At 43.4% G+C, this 12,392-nt stretch overlaps 1 protein-coding gene across 1 annotated transcript in view; it reads right to left on the reverse strand.

Annotated features, from left to right (window-relative positions):
• Nucleotides 1–12,173, reverse strand: part of ADCYAP1R1 (ADCYAP receptor type I) — a 133,708-nt gene extending 121,535 nt beyond the window's left edge. The window contains 2 exon segments of the mRNA XM_062505264.1: nucleotides 11,759–11,903; nucleotides 11,987–12,173. Coding sequence (XP_062361248.1) covers nucleotides 11,759–11,903; nucleotides 11,987–12,173 — 332 coding nt within the window.
• Nucleotides 12,174–12,392: the final 219 nt, after the last annotated feature.

Genomic DNA, 12,392 nt, shown 5'->3' on the forward strand with positions numbered 1-12,392 from the left:
CAAAGCTGTTCTGTCCGAGCCAGCAGCTGGAGCACAGAGAATCCATCTGTCAGTGGCAACAAATCAATAACCACAGAGCAATCCCCTGCCAGGGGAAAAATCTCTCTGTGCAGCCAGCAAGGAGCCTTTGCTTTTATGTTAAACTCATCACCCACCTTTGGATCAGAAGTGATTTCTCAGCTACCTCTTTGTGAACAAGAGGGAGCTCAAGGAGTGGTGGTTTCATAGCATGGGAAAGAAAATGGCTTTAATATTGTAACTACAATGTGAAACACATCAGGTTTGGAACCTTCCTTGGCCTTAAGGTCAAGTAATGTCTGTGCCATCACTCTTGCCCACTCTGCCAAACTGCTTCACCACCAACCAGAGCAGCCTCATCCCAACTGCCTCTGGAAATGCTCTCAGGGCCACAACGTTTGCAATTCCTATTTGCCTCCATATGTTAAATACCTTCTAGATATTGCACAGAGAGTTTGGAGATCAGATTCTCCCAGGCTACTGCAGGTTCTGGCTGCTTCCCTCCCATCAGAGCCCTGTTAATGATTATCTGCCTTCCTCACCATTTCCAGTCTCATTGGTATTCATGTCAGTGCTGTCAAGCAAATGCACCTCTGCTGAAGAGATCTTAATGAAAACAGTTTCTCCTCATCTAGGGAGATTCATTTCATCTCGAAAAGACAACAGAAATTTCTGTCACTGTGCAGAGTGGAGATAAAAAAGGTACAAATGCAAAAGCCAAGCAATTGAAAAATGTTTGACAACAAGTCTGTGCCTGTCTGAGCACACAAGAACTCTGACGTGAGTTTTCCTCAGATAATTCCTTAACTACCAATTTAGGATAATGACAGTGACACTTTGAGAAATCCTTTGGGAGAAGAGTAAGTATTTGCTTTTAAAGTCTATAAACCTATGAAGGAAATATATTGATGTTTTTTTTTTTTACTTTAAAACTATTAACCCTATGTCCCATCCTTGACATGTAAAGTCTTTGTTCTGTAAATCCATAAGGGGAGTTAAGAGAGTGTCTTACAAATCAAAGTAGATTTTCCTCCAGTAGTTGCAGACATGTACTTTATGGATGTTTATAGATAACCAAGTCATCCCAGACTTCTCTAATGGACGGTGGTGGAGGTGGAGTGGGGAGGGAGAAGCTATTGTGCTGCACAAGACATCTTGTGATAATGATTTATTTAAAATTTTTGCTTTGTTAAAAAGAAGTTAATTGAACTATGTATTCTCATGCTCTGTAGATATAGTGTAGAAATTTATATTTATGTAGATGTGATGGAGAGAGTCCATTTACAAGGGCACATAGTGCTAGGACAAGGGGGAACGATTTAAACAGAATGAAAGCAGGTTTAGATTGGATATCAGGAAGACCTTGGTCCCTTGAGGGTGGTGAGGTGCTGCAACAGGTTTCCTCAAGAAGTTGTGGATGTCCCATCCCTGGAAGTGTCCAAGGCCAGGCTGGATAGGGCTTGGAGCACCCTGGGATAGTGGGAGATGTGTCTGCCATGGCAGGAGGTGGAAGGAGATGATCTTCAAGGTCTCTTCAAACCCAAAGCATTCTATGATTCCATGACAATGATATATTGTAGAAATTTGCTCAAAGTGTAGTTCTCCAGGTGTTTCATGCAGGGTGTTGTGATTTTGCAGTGGAATTTCATTGCTACTGAAGCAACACATTAAGTAAATCCCCAAATGAACAAAAAAGTTTCAGTACTTAAACCAACTTGTCCAGATGGTTTATTTTAAAAGAATTCAAAGAACGTCAGTAGAATATTTGCTAAGAGATGTATTAAGAACTTGGGGTCATGTCTCGTTTATCCCATGGTATTGTTTAAAGGCCAAGTTGCAACAAGCAGGATGAATATACCTGAAAAACGTTTCAGCACTGCTGACATTAATAACATGGGTTCCTTCCCTGAGCTCATTGCACAGCATTGAGTTGGAGCTCTTCCTAAGCTGCTGACAAGAAACTCAGAGGTGAAAACTCAAAACAAAAGGTGGAGAAGGGTTTAGGTCACACTGTGTTTCTCCTGCTTTGTATTGTGATTCATGGGTCACTGAAGGAAGCAGTCTGCTGAGAGAGGCAATAAAGAATAAAGTGTGGGATCCTATAGAACATTTTATAAATCCAGGCTTGAAAATATAGAGCTTCCAGGCACGGAGCTCATGGTGATGTTGGCTGAAGTCATGGTAAAAACAGCCTGAATCTCAACTGGACAAAGAGGGAACACAGCAAAGAAGGGCAGAGAATGATAACAGCACAGAGGGGAGTGGAGAGTGCTTGGAGGAATGTGCATTGTTTTACTCCTTTGCACATTTGATTATTAAATGGACTGGCAAATCACTGTGGTTCCTTTTGCTGAGAGTGGAGGCGTTTACATCTTTCTTAGAGATGAGAACTTTTTTGAAGGCTAAGTCCAGCTTCAGATGGTGTCAATACTACCTGCCCAATTTAGAGCAAACTAGTAATTTTTTCTTTCTTCATATTCCCTTACATTGGTGATTTTCCTTAGCCTTCTTCTACTTAGAGGAGAAAAAGTTGCCACAAAGATCAATACAATGTTTGGAAGGGCTGGAAACAAAGGCAGGAAGATGTTGGGACAACATCTGTGTTGCTCCAGCAGCAAAGGAAGCGAAGTCCTGAGATGCATTTTGAGGAAAGATGGAAATTATTATTTTCTCTAAGAGGTTAAGAAATTCTTGGAGATTGCTGCCTCCTTTACTCAGAGGATGGTGGGACACTGGAGCAGGTTGCCCAGAGAAGTTGTGGATTCCTCTTCTCTGGAAGTGCCCAAGGCCAGTTTGGACATGGCTTGGAGCAGCATGGGACAGTGGAAATTTTCCCTGCCCATGGCAGGGGTGGGACTGGATGGGCTTTGAGGTCCCTTCCAACCCAAACCACTCCATGATTCGCTGGTTCTACGATTGATTCTCTGATTCTATGTTAAGGGCAGTTGCAGAGATGTGAAAGAACAAGGTAGGTTCAGCCATGCTCAAGTCTGTCTTCTCTATCTCTGCCATTCCTGATAAAAATGCACTAAAAACATAAATACAGGTCTTGCTTTTTGGTCTGATCGTCTGCCCATTTCAGGCTAAATGCAAACACAAAGGCACTAAAGGTGGTGATTTTTCATTCACACAGCAGCAGTAGCACATTACAGGGATGCATTTTAGAAATGGCAAGGACGTGGCACAAGTACAGAAAAACTTGGCATGTTGAAACCAGCCTGTGAATCAGAAGCTGTAATATTTTAGGTGAGAGCTCTCAGAGCTGATTTCTAAAATGCCAGTCTGAACATGCTGCTGAAGAGGGTGATATGGATTATCCTGGCCATGCACTCAGACATGCCTGTATATCCTTCCTGTCTGGCCAGTCTACATGGAATGGGGAGATCTGTTAACTTCTCTTTTTTCAGATCATCATATCTGGCTTACCAGCCTCTTCCACAGCACTCACTACCCAGTATTGACCCATAGCTAATGAAGGTAAAAAGGATGCCCAATCCAATGAATTATTTTAGAAACCTGATTTAGGATCAAAAGAACTGAAATCTGGATTCCACAAGTTTCGTTTTTGTAAAGACCACATATAATAAACACCATTTATCTCCATCTGCACACATAAAAATGTTGTATTTTCGAGCAAGTAGTTATTAAAGAAGCAAAAAGGAAATTACATAAAATTATATTTGATTGCCAGAAAAATTCAGACAACCCCTGGTTTATACTAAAGCATTTTTAAACTTCGACATTTCAGTGAATGACATTCATTTTGGAATAGTCTGTCAGTTCATTAAGCAGAATATCAGGTTAGAGCTTCTGCAGTCAGTGAAGAAATGAACTGCATGTTAATGTTCAGGTGAACTTCTTTCTCACCCTTTTAGAAAATATCTGTGAGTTCTAAATTGTCTGATATAAGTGATCTGTTTGAGCTATCATGTTGTTGGTTTTGTACCCATATTTTTCATGGCATTTCACACACTAAATTTCTTCTGGCTGTGAATGGATTTGGCAAAGGGTCACACCCATGGTACTGCATAATGCAGTGTACATGAAAATATGCATAATCTATTTATTGAGGTCTGCCTCAGAAGCTCTTTGGGAATAACAGAGTAACTAAATTATGTCCTTGTTCTAATTCAGTAGGGACAATGGGAAGGAAAGCAAGAGGCAATGATCCATCAGGATAAAAAATATTAAATCAAGACCATGTCAAAAGGGAGACTTTTGGTTTGGAGAAACCATTTTTATTTCTGCTAGGAAGATGTCAGACTTACTTTTCCAGGTGGATCCTGGAAAGATAAAAATCCATTTTTCTTTCAGGGAGAGTTTCATGAGAGGTCTTCCAAACTGATGCACATAAAACTTCCCAAGAGGACCTGGAAGATGCTGAGTCTATCAGAAGAATATTAAAGCCTGGTGCTTTGGAGAGTTTTGCTCTAAATACACCATGTTTTGCTTTAATCACCTCAGACCAACCTCTGTGTTTTCTGGAGACAGAGAACATGCAAGAAAAATGAAAGCAAAAAAAACCACTCAAACCTTCAGCAAAGAAAGTGTGTAATTGACATTGTTCATTCCAAAGAGGAGAGTTTGGAAAAACTGGAACAACCTGCTAGTAAAGACAACAGCACTTTGGATCCTGGATAGAAAGGTCCTTTCACATTAAAAATGCAAAAAAACTATGTGTAGATGGAATACATCTCAAGGAAGCTGGGAAAAGGAGTCTCAAGGAAAAATTCCAGAATGGAGCTGGTGAATCACAAACATTCAAAGAATACAGAAGTTCTCACCCTAGAAGAAGAGAGAAATCTGGGCAACAAAATCCAGGAGCTGTCAGTGGTAGCTGAATCTGGAGAAAGTCAAATGCAGTCTTGAGGTTGTCTCGCAAAAAAATAATTCCAGGAGTGATTTGGAGCTAAATAGATAAAACTACAATGTAGTTGTTTTGGTTTTGTTTTGTTTTTTGTTGTTGTTTTTTTTGTGGCCTACCATCTTAACTGTGATCCTAGACAGAAATTAAAAAAGGTATTTTCAAGCCCTTCATGAGAGTATTTCAAAATAAGCAAGTCTTTGTGTGTTTGGTAAGAGCACTGAGGCCAAGATCTGACCAGTCTCATTCTACACCAACAGGAGAAGAGGAGGAGGGATCAGAAAGCCAGGTCAGGACTCAGACTGCAGGTGAAACCATTTCAGTGGTATTTATGGAAGACATTTTAGGCTGAAGAGCTCAATCTATAGCAGATAACTGTATTTATCCACACTGACTGGGCCCTGGCCAGAGGCCAGAATCAGTAGCTGAAATGCTGGTGTTTGATGCAGCAACACCCCAGGATATTTAACCTGCCCTCATGAAGAGGGGAAATGATGTGCTGTAGATAAACATCACACTGAGGAATCTCAGAGGGATGTCAGATACCCCAGGGGATCTCCAAGGACACTTAACACCTCTGTTTAAGTGGCTGGATCATGTCCTAAATCTCCTTTTATTTTAACAGGAGTTTCTGCACTCGGATACAGGCAGACACTTCAAAACCTGTCTTCAGGTGTCTTGATCTGAGAGCTGGATCCCATTTCGGGTCAGCATCATAAAAATTATCTTGGCAAAAGGGACCTGCAAGTTCCATGCAGAGAAAAGGGAATGTATTGAATACTAGAGGTGAAAATCTGTCAGTGATACTCTTGCTGGAGGCACTAAGAAGGCTGTGATGTGCTTTTCTTCTCCTCATCTGAGTGAAATTCAGACTTCAGAAGCCTGTGAAGGCTCTTTCCCATGACTGTCATTGCTACATCCAGCTGTGGAACGAGCAACAAGCCAGAGAACAAAAAGCTGGAGAATACAGAGCAGCGTCCAGAGGCTTGGATCATGCAGAGAAACAACTTCCACATGGCTAATATTTGCTTTCCACTCTGCAGCCACCAAGAACTATTCTCTAATGAAGTTGGTTCCAGCTGTTTGCCCACTGTACGTAATCAGCTCGGCTCACAGACCCATTCAGCAGCACACAAACCCCATCCAGGCTGTCAAAAGCCACGAAACCCGAGTGAATGAGCGTGGCTTGTGCCATCCAAGGCTTCAGTGACAGCTGGATGTGACACATTCACAGCCTTAGTCATGAAGAGCTCAAGCATCTGCGGTATTTTGGATGCTCTCTCATCTCCTCTGCATTCTAAGTTAGAGCACAAAACTCCTGGAAGGAATCCAAAGATCCAGCTCTCTCAAACACAGGAAATGAGTAACTTCACTAACTTTAACTTGGGTCTTTAAATAATGCACTTGTGCTGGCTTCTTTATAGAATTTGTTTCTTGGCCAAGAGAGAAAGTTCTGTTGCCTGTCCAATATCTTTGATGCAAATTAGGCCAAGCTCATATTTGGCTTTTGGTACTAGTTGCATCAATTTAAGAATGCAGATGCATGTAAAATGTCATTATTACAAATATTTTGTTTTAAAAGGAAATGCTTTTTACTTATGAGCACGTCAGTGCCATTTTATGTTTATGGTAGAAATAAAAAGCACCTTCTCTAAACCTACTTCAAAAATGTGACAGTAGGATCAGAAACAGAAATGTTGTGATTTAATAAAGTCTTTCCATTCCAGGAAAAGGAATTCAGAGTTAAAGATATCTTAGCTATTTAAAACTCTCTTTCCAAATATATATGATTTATTTCTGTTGTGTAGAAATGTATCTCTTACTGCTACAACTTTAACTCCAGTCCATGTATCAATGTGTTCTGAGAGGTTAATGTTTGCATTTTTTTGCATTATTTGGTTTTAGTAAATAATTTTAAAGGCCATAATGAGGGAGGAAGATGTTAGTTAAGTCCATTTATCAGCAGACATTTTTAGCTTAGGACAGAGGGTGAAAGCATTAAAATAAAAAACTACTGAGCTATTGATATATGGCAAAAAGCTGCCTTTTAGGTCACTCAGTTCTGAGCACAAGGGCTCCAAGCTGGTCAAAATGTATTTCACAAGGTGCCAACCCTGAGCTAATGAGGTCTGGTCAGCATTCATCTCCAGCTCCGTGCAACTTCCAGTGCAACCATTCCCATCCAGGTTAGAGCAGATGAATCTGGAGCTTTGCACAGCTCCTGCCTGGCTCAGAGAACAGGCAGAGCCAGCTTGTGTGTGCCTGCAGAAAATCATGTCACTGTCCTAGATGTGTCCCTGTGCTGGCGTATCCACAAAGTCACATCTGAGCTTCAGCTGGCAAATCCCTCTGAGTAACTGGATAAAGATACACTAAGGATACCTATCAGATCTCAAAAATCAATGAATAATTAAAAAGAAAAAGAAAAGTAAATAGGTAGGATATTGTCTGGGACATGTGGCATGAACTCTCCAGCAGCTCTGTCTGCCCTTCATGGAATAAAGGGAAGATGTGGGTGAGGAAGATGAGGAAGATGTGGGGTCAACCACAGCAGTCTTGGGCTTTTCATGAAACTTATAAAACTTGGGCTTTTCATAAAGCTTAACGGCTACCAAAATTTGTGAGCTAGCAAAATACCATCAGCCTTCCCCTCCAAAGAGGGATGGGGAAAAGAGAGGCATGTCACTTGCTGGGGATGCCTCTGAGATACCATGGAAGGCTCCATCTGGCTGATGGTGGATGTGTATCCTGAGTCAGCTGCTGCAAGAACCTCCGTGGGGTGATTCATCTGACCCACTCCAGGATGGGATGAACCACTCCGCTCATTCCTAATACAATAAATTAGGGTGATTGCCTTGGATGGGAGAATTTTGTTTTCAGATGCTTCCAGAGAGTAGATGAGCATCATCCAGGCAGCCAAACGCTTCCGAGTGAGAAAGCCTCCACATGAAAAGAACAGTTCTGCTAGGGGATCCTTTGGGGACAAGTTCCTCTTGAGAATGAGTGAATTAATACATCCCCCGCTCCTCAGAGATGGAGCTAATGGTAAATCCTTGGTTTCTGCTCCCCAGAAAACAGGAACTTAATTCAGCCACATTTCCCTTCAACACTTTTTTATTTTTTTTCATAAGAATCCTCGCAGAATCATGTGGGACAATGCACTGTCCCTTGCAGGGACAGAAAGTAACAAAACTTGCCTGAGGAACAAATGAATAAAAATAAAAAATCCAGGCTATTAACCCACCACACAGATTAAAACATCTTTTCCTGCCCTAACCCTCAGCTCCATTTAGCAAACCAACAAATCATAGATAACAGACCATAATTATTCTTCCATTTGCTGCTCCTGAGCTCATGACACAAGTGTCTCTAATGGGGTGCAAAAGCCACTGTGATTGAGGCACATTTCTTGTGAAATGCCTCAAACTGGATGGACAAACCTGAAAACAGACCTGGCAGATATTTAATGTATGTTCAGTAAGGAGCTCTTAGACATCAATACTCCCAATGTGTTACAAAATAAATTATTATTATTGCTATTGCCATAATTATTATTAAGAAGAATTTGACCATACACATATTCATCCCTTTTTCTCTCAGTTTTAGAGTGAATTATGAATTACATTAACAAAAACTAGAATTATTGAGTTATTTGTTAGGTATTTCAGTGCTTGTTGTGGTTTGGGTTTTTTAACAGTGACATCAAGCAGAAGTTCTCCCACCTTTAAAAACTCTTTTTTTTTTTTTTTTTCTTGAAAAACTATGGCAGTTAAATAGATCAAAGCCATTTCAGATCGTAGCTCTCTATCAAGGAGTAAAATATGACACCTGAATGAGCAGGGATGAGGCTGCCAGGGTGTCTTCAGGGTAGATAAATTGAAGAATTTGTATTCAACAGGAGCCTGGAACCAGAGCAGTTGTGTGTTTCTGCAGGACCCCTTCCAAGGAAATATTCCCTAGCACAACAGCCACGCTGGCTTTAAATCCTCTGTGTGGTGATGCTTCCACCTTTTCTTTAGGAGATGGAATGATTTATCTTATCCTAAGAAGTTCAACCCTGAAATTATTAATCTGGCTACTCCGGAGATGAGCGTTCAGGGGGATACAATCACTGAGCTGCAGTGAATTACATAAACAAGGCTGGAACAGCCCAGCGAGTTTTATACTCATTCCTAGGTTGCTTTGTGCAGATGAAAGTGCAAGCCTAAGACAGATAATAAATTCAGAGACTAAAAGGTGGTCAGAGGATAAAACACCAGCAAAGTCATTGAGTGAGGTATGTACATTCTGCCGCAAAGCTTCTTAAAAAAAAAGAATTTAAAAAATCTGCCTTTTTTCCCCGTATATTTGTGCCCACTCAATTACAATCCTAACAACGTTTCAGCAGCTACGACCGACACCGGAATTCTAGAACTTGTTAATGCTGTGGAAAACTACCAAACACCTTTCTGTATGCAAAGCATTCCCTAAGAACAGAACAAGTTCAGCACCAAGGGAACTGGGAAAGTCTCCTCAGGGATACTCTGAGCAGCCTGTTTGAGTGGTGCCACAGCTCACCCTGACAAGACACTGTCGGCAAAGATGACTTTCAAGCTGTGGATAGCAAAAAAGAGAGAGTTACTCACTGCTGCATTTACATCCCTTCAGCAGAGCTGTTCCACTTCTGTCCTGATGTGCAAAATTCACTCCAAATTCCTGTTGACTGCAGTGTGTGCCGAAGCACAGATGGTATGGGATTGGCTGGACGTGACAGGAGCAGAGGAAATGGAAACAAGGAAACACAAGCCAACAAAAAAATTCCCCTCATTGACTTAAATATTGCGGCTTCACTCTCTGGGCCAAGGAAAGGGGTGAAATAAAAATCAGATTCTCCACCAACTTCCACATCCTCAGATCAGTTTTCCTCTCCTGGGAATGGTGGCAAATAAGCAATTTCTCTGTTAAATCAGGACTAACTGCAAGACCTGATATTTCTGCAGATTTCCCCACCAGGCATGAGCTGCAGCACGATCCTGCCCTGAGTTCACTTTTTCTCAGTGCTTCTTAACTCAGATACTCTGGTTTCATTAAAAGATAATCTGAGCTAATTTAGGAATTAGACTGTTTGTACTAAGTGTGCTCAGAAGGAAGGAAAGGCAAACAAAATCTGCTACATTGGAATGAATCAGCTCGGGGACACGGGGCTCAACTTAGCAAAGGCACAGACACATATGGAACTCAACCCCAGGAAAAAAAATATCTCCAGGATGCTGTCTCAGTCAGCCAAAGGAGGAGAGACGTGATGAACAAAGGTCAGACTGTGCTCAGCAGCACAGCCCACAAGCTCAGAAATCTCAGGTTTTCTCTCCCTGGTAGCATCCCAGCAGGGATGCAGAGATGCAGGGATGCAGGGAGCAGAGCTCCTGTTCCTGTGTTTGTGAGCTTCACAAACACCAGCAGCAGCAGCAGCAGGTCTGGGCAGCTCTGAGAGGCTGTGGCACCACCGTGCCAACAGCAGACATCTCAAACCCACAGTGAGGGAGGACTGACCCCTCCAGTCTCCTGCAGGGACCCCCAGGGATGACAAAAAGCTAAAGCCGAGGAGCGATCACAAAGCCTTTTTAAAGAGAAGTGTATTTGTCACACAAAAATCTCCCCCACCCCTGACCTTGAAGGCTGTGCAGTGCCCATGGTTATCCTCCCAGCCATTCACAAGTCTTTGGTTGGAGAGAACATAACAGAGGAAATCTTCTGCAATATCCGAGATAAATACCCGGGACAAAATAACATCGATCGGAGCCGTCCTGAATGACAGCAAAGCAGCAACCCTGGCCCACAGCACATAGAAACAGGTGGGAATAAAAGTGGAAGACCACAACCCACACACAAGCAGACACATCAACTTTAATCCAACTCCCCTTATTGCCCTGAGCAGCATTCCTCATTCACCAAATTCCGTTGTTGCCTTACCCATCCTACGGGACAGCTTCTTCCAAGCCAGCTCCAGGGTGTTTAGCATTAGCCAACAAGAGATGCTTGTATAACACGTTCTTTCTCTGCAGCTACACCAAGAGCACTTTCAGGAGTTTGCCTCAGTGCTATCACTAACCTCCAGTAATCAAACATTCCCTTGGTTTAGCCACGGAAGCGTTTCCCTGCTGTACCTGACCAGTTCTGCATAGGCTGGACAGAAGAGTGAGGGGGCTGTGTACCCAAATAACAGCAAGTGCAAATCCATTTGTTGTGTTTTTGACTCCAACAGATGAAATAAAAAAAAAAAAAAATCCATCAAGATGCTTCAGTTACATATTGCTGTACCAGTGCAACACTTGCACTGTAATTAACGTGCACCAGACGGATGGTAATTGATAATTCCCTGAGAAAGAATCACGTCACTTTGCTGCCTTACTCACTTTAGTTAAGAATTTCTTCTTCTTATAGCTACCTCCAGTGCTACTCCAGTACATCCTTCAAGCTAAAGGCCAGATTCTGTTTACCTGCAGATCAGATGCAGAAGAAATCCACTGACTTCCAGGGAGTTCTTCCAGACCTGCTGCTGTGTAAATGGGATGATCATGTAGCCATGAACACCAATGTGCCACTAATCAAATCTCTTTCCACACCCCCCCCCCCCCGTGCATTTTCCAGTTCTGCACAGCAATCTGCATCGTTGCATTCTCGTTCTCTCCCTGGCTGTAAACTCCTCAGATTCCAACACATACCTGAACGCTTCACATCCTAAATTCAGAGCCCAGCGGAAAAGAGCCTGTCCTGCGTGCCATCCCCCTGACTGGAGATGTGCTCGGCATGAAAGCGCTATTATCAGTGCCAGCTGTTCAGACACTGATAAGGAGAAGTGCCCAGAGGCACTCGAGCAGAGGTCAAAGGCACACTAACCGCAGTTTCTCCCTACTGCCCCACAGCAAAACCCAGCGAGTCCTGCTGCGCTGCCTGAAGGGTGAATCGGAGTTTCTGCGGCAGGTGAGGATGCAGAGCTGCATCGGGAGCCGTGAGCTCTGGAACGCCGACAGCAGCGGCGGGGCTGTTAGAAATCAGGTTTTATTTACCAGCCATATTGTGTTAAAACCAGACGTGATTCCCATACCGAGAGCCTCAACCTGTCACCGCCAGCGAAGGGAGATTGATTTGTTTGCGAAGAACCAAATCTATCTGGAGGACGCATGCCAAAGGCAGGGGAACCAGCACTCAATTCCCCCCTAAAGAAGTGCTCCCAGGACGTGGTGACGAGCGGGTAAATCGATGTCACTCGCTGCCGAGCCGGCGGCTCCTCTCGCCTCGGCGGCTGCGGCATCCCCGGGCTCGGGGGATGGGGATGCCCCGGGAGGAGCAGGGGAGGAAGGACTCACCATTGCAGCAGGGCTCCGTCCCGGTGCTGGCGATGCCGCATCCCCGCGGGGGCTCAGTGGCCGCGGGGAGCGCTCCGGCCCCGCTGCCCGCGCTGGCTCCGAGCGGCCGCGCTCCCCACGGCCTCCCAAGGGAATCCAAATTCCTTCTCTCTCGCCTGCCGGTC

This window comes from Cinclus cinclus, chromosome 1 (assembly GCF_963662255.1).
Source record: "Cinclus cinclus chromosome 1, bCinCin1.1, whole genome shotgun sequence".
NCBI lineage: Eukaryota > Metazoa > Chordata > Aves > Passeriformes > Cinclidae > Cinclus > Cinclus cinclus.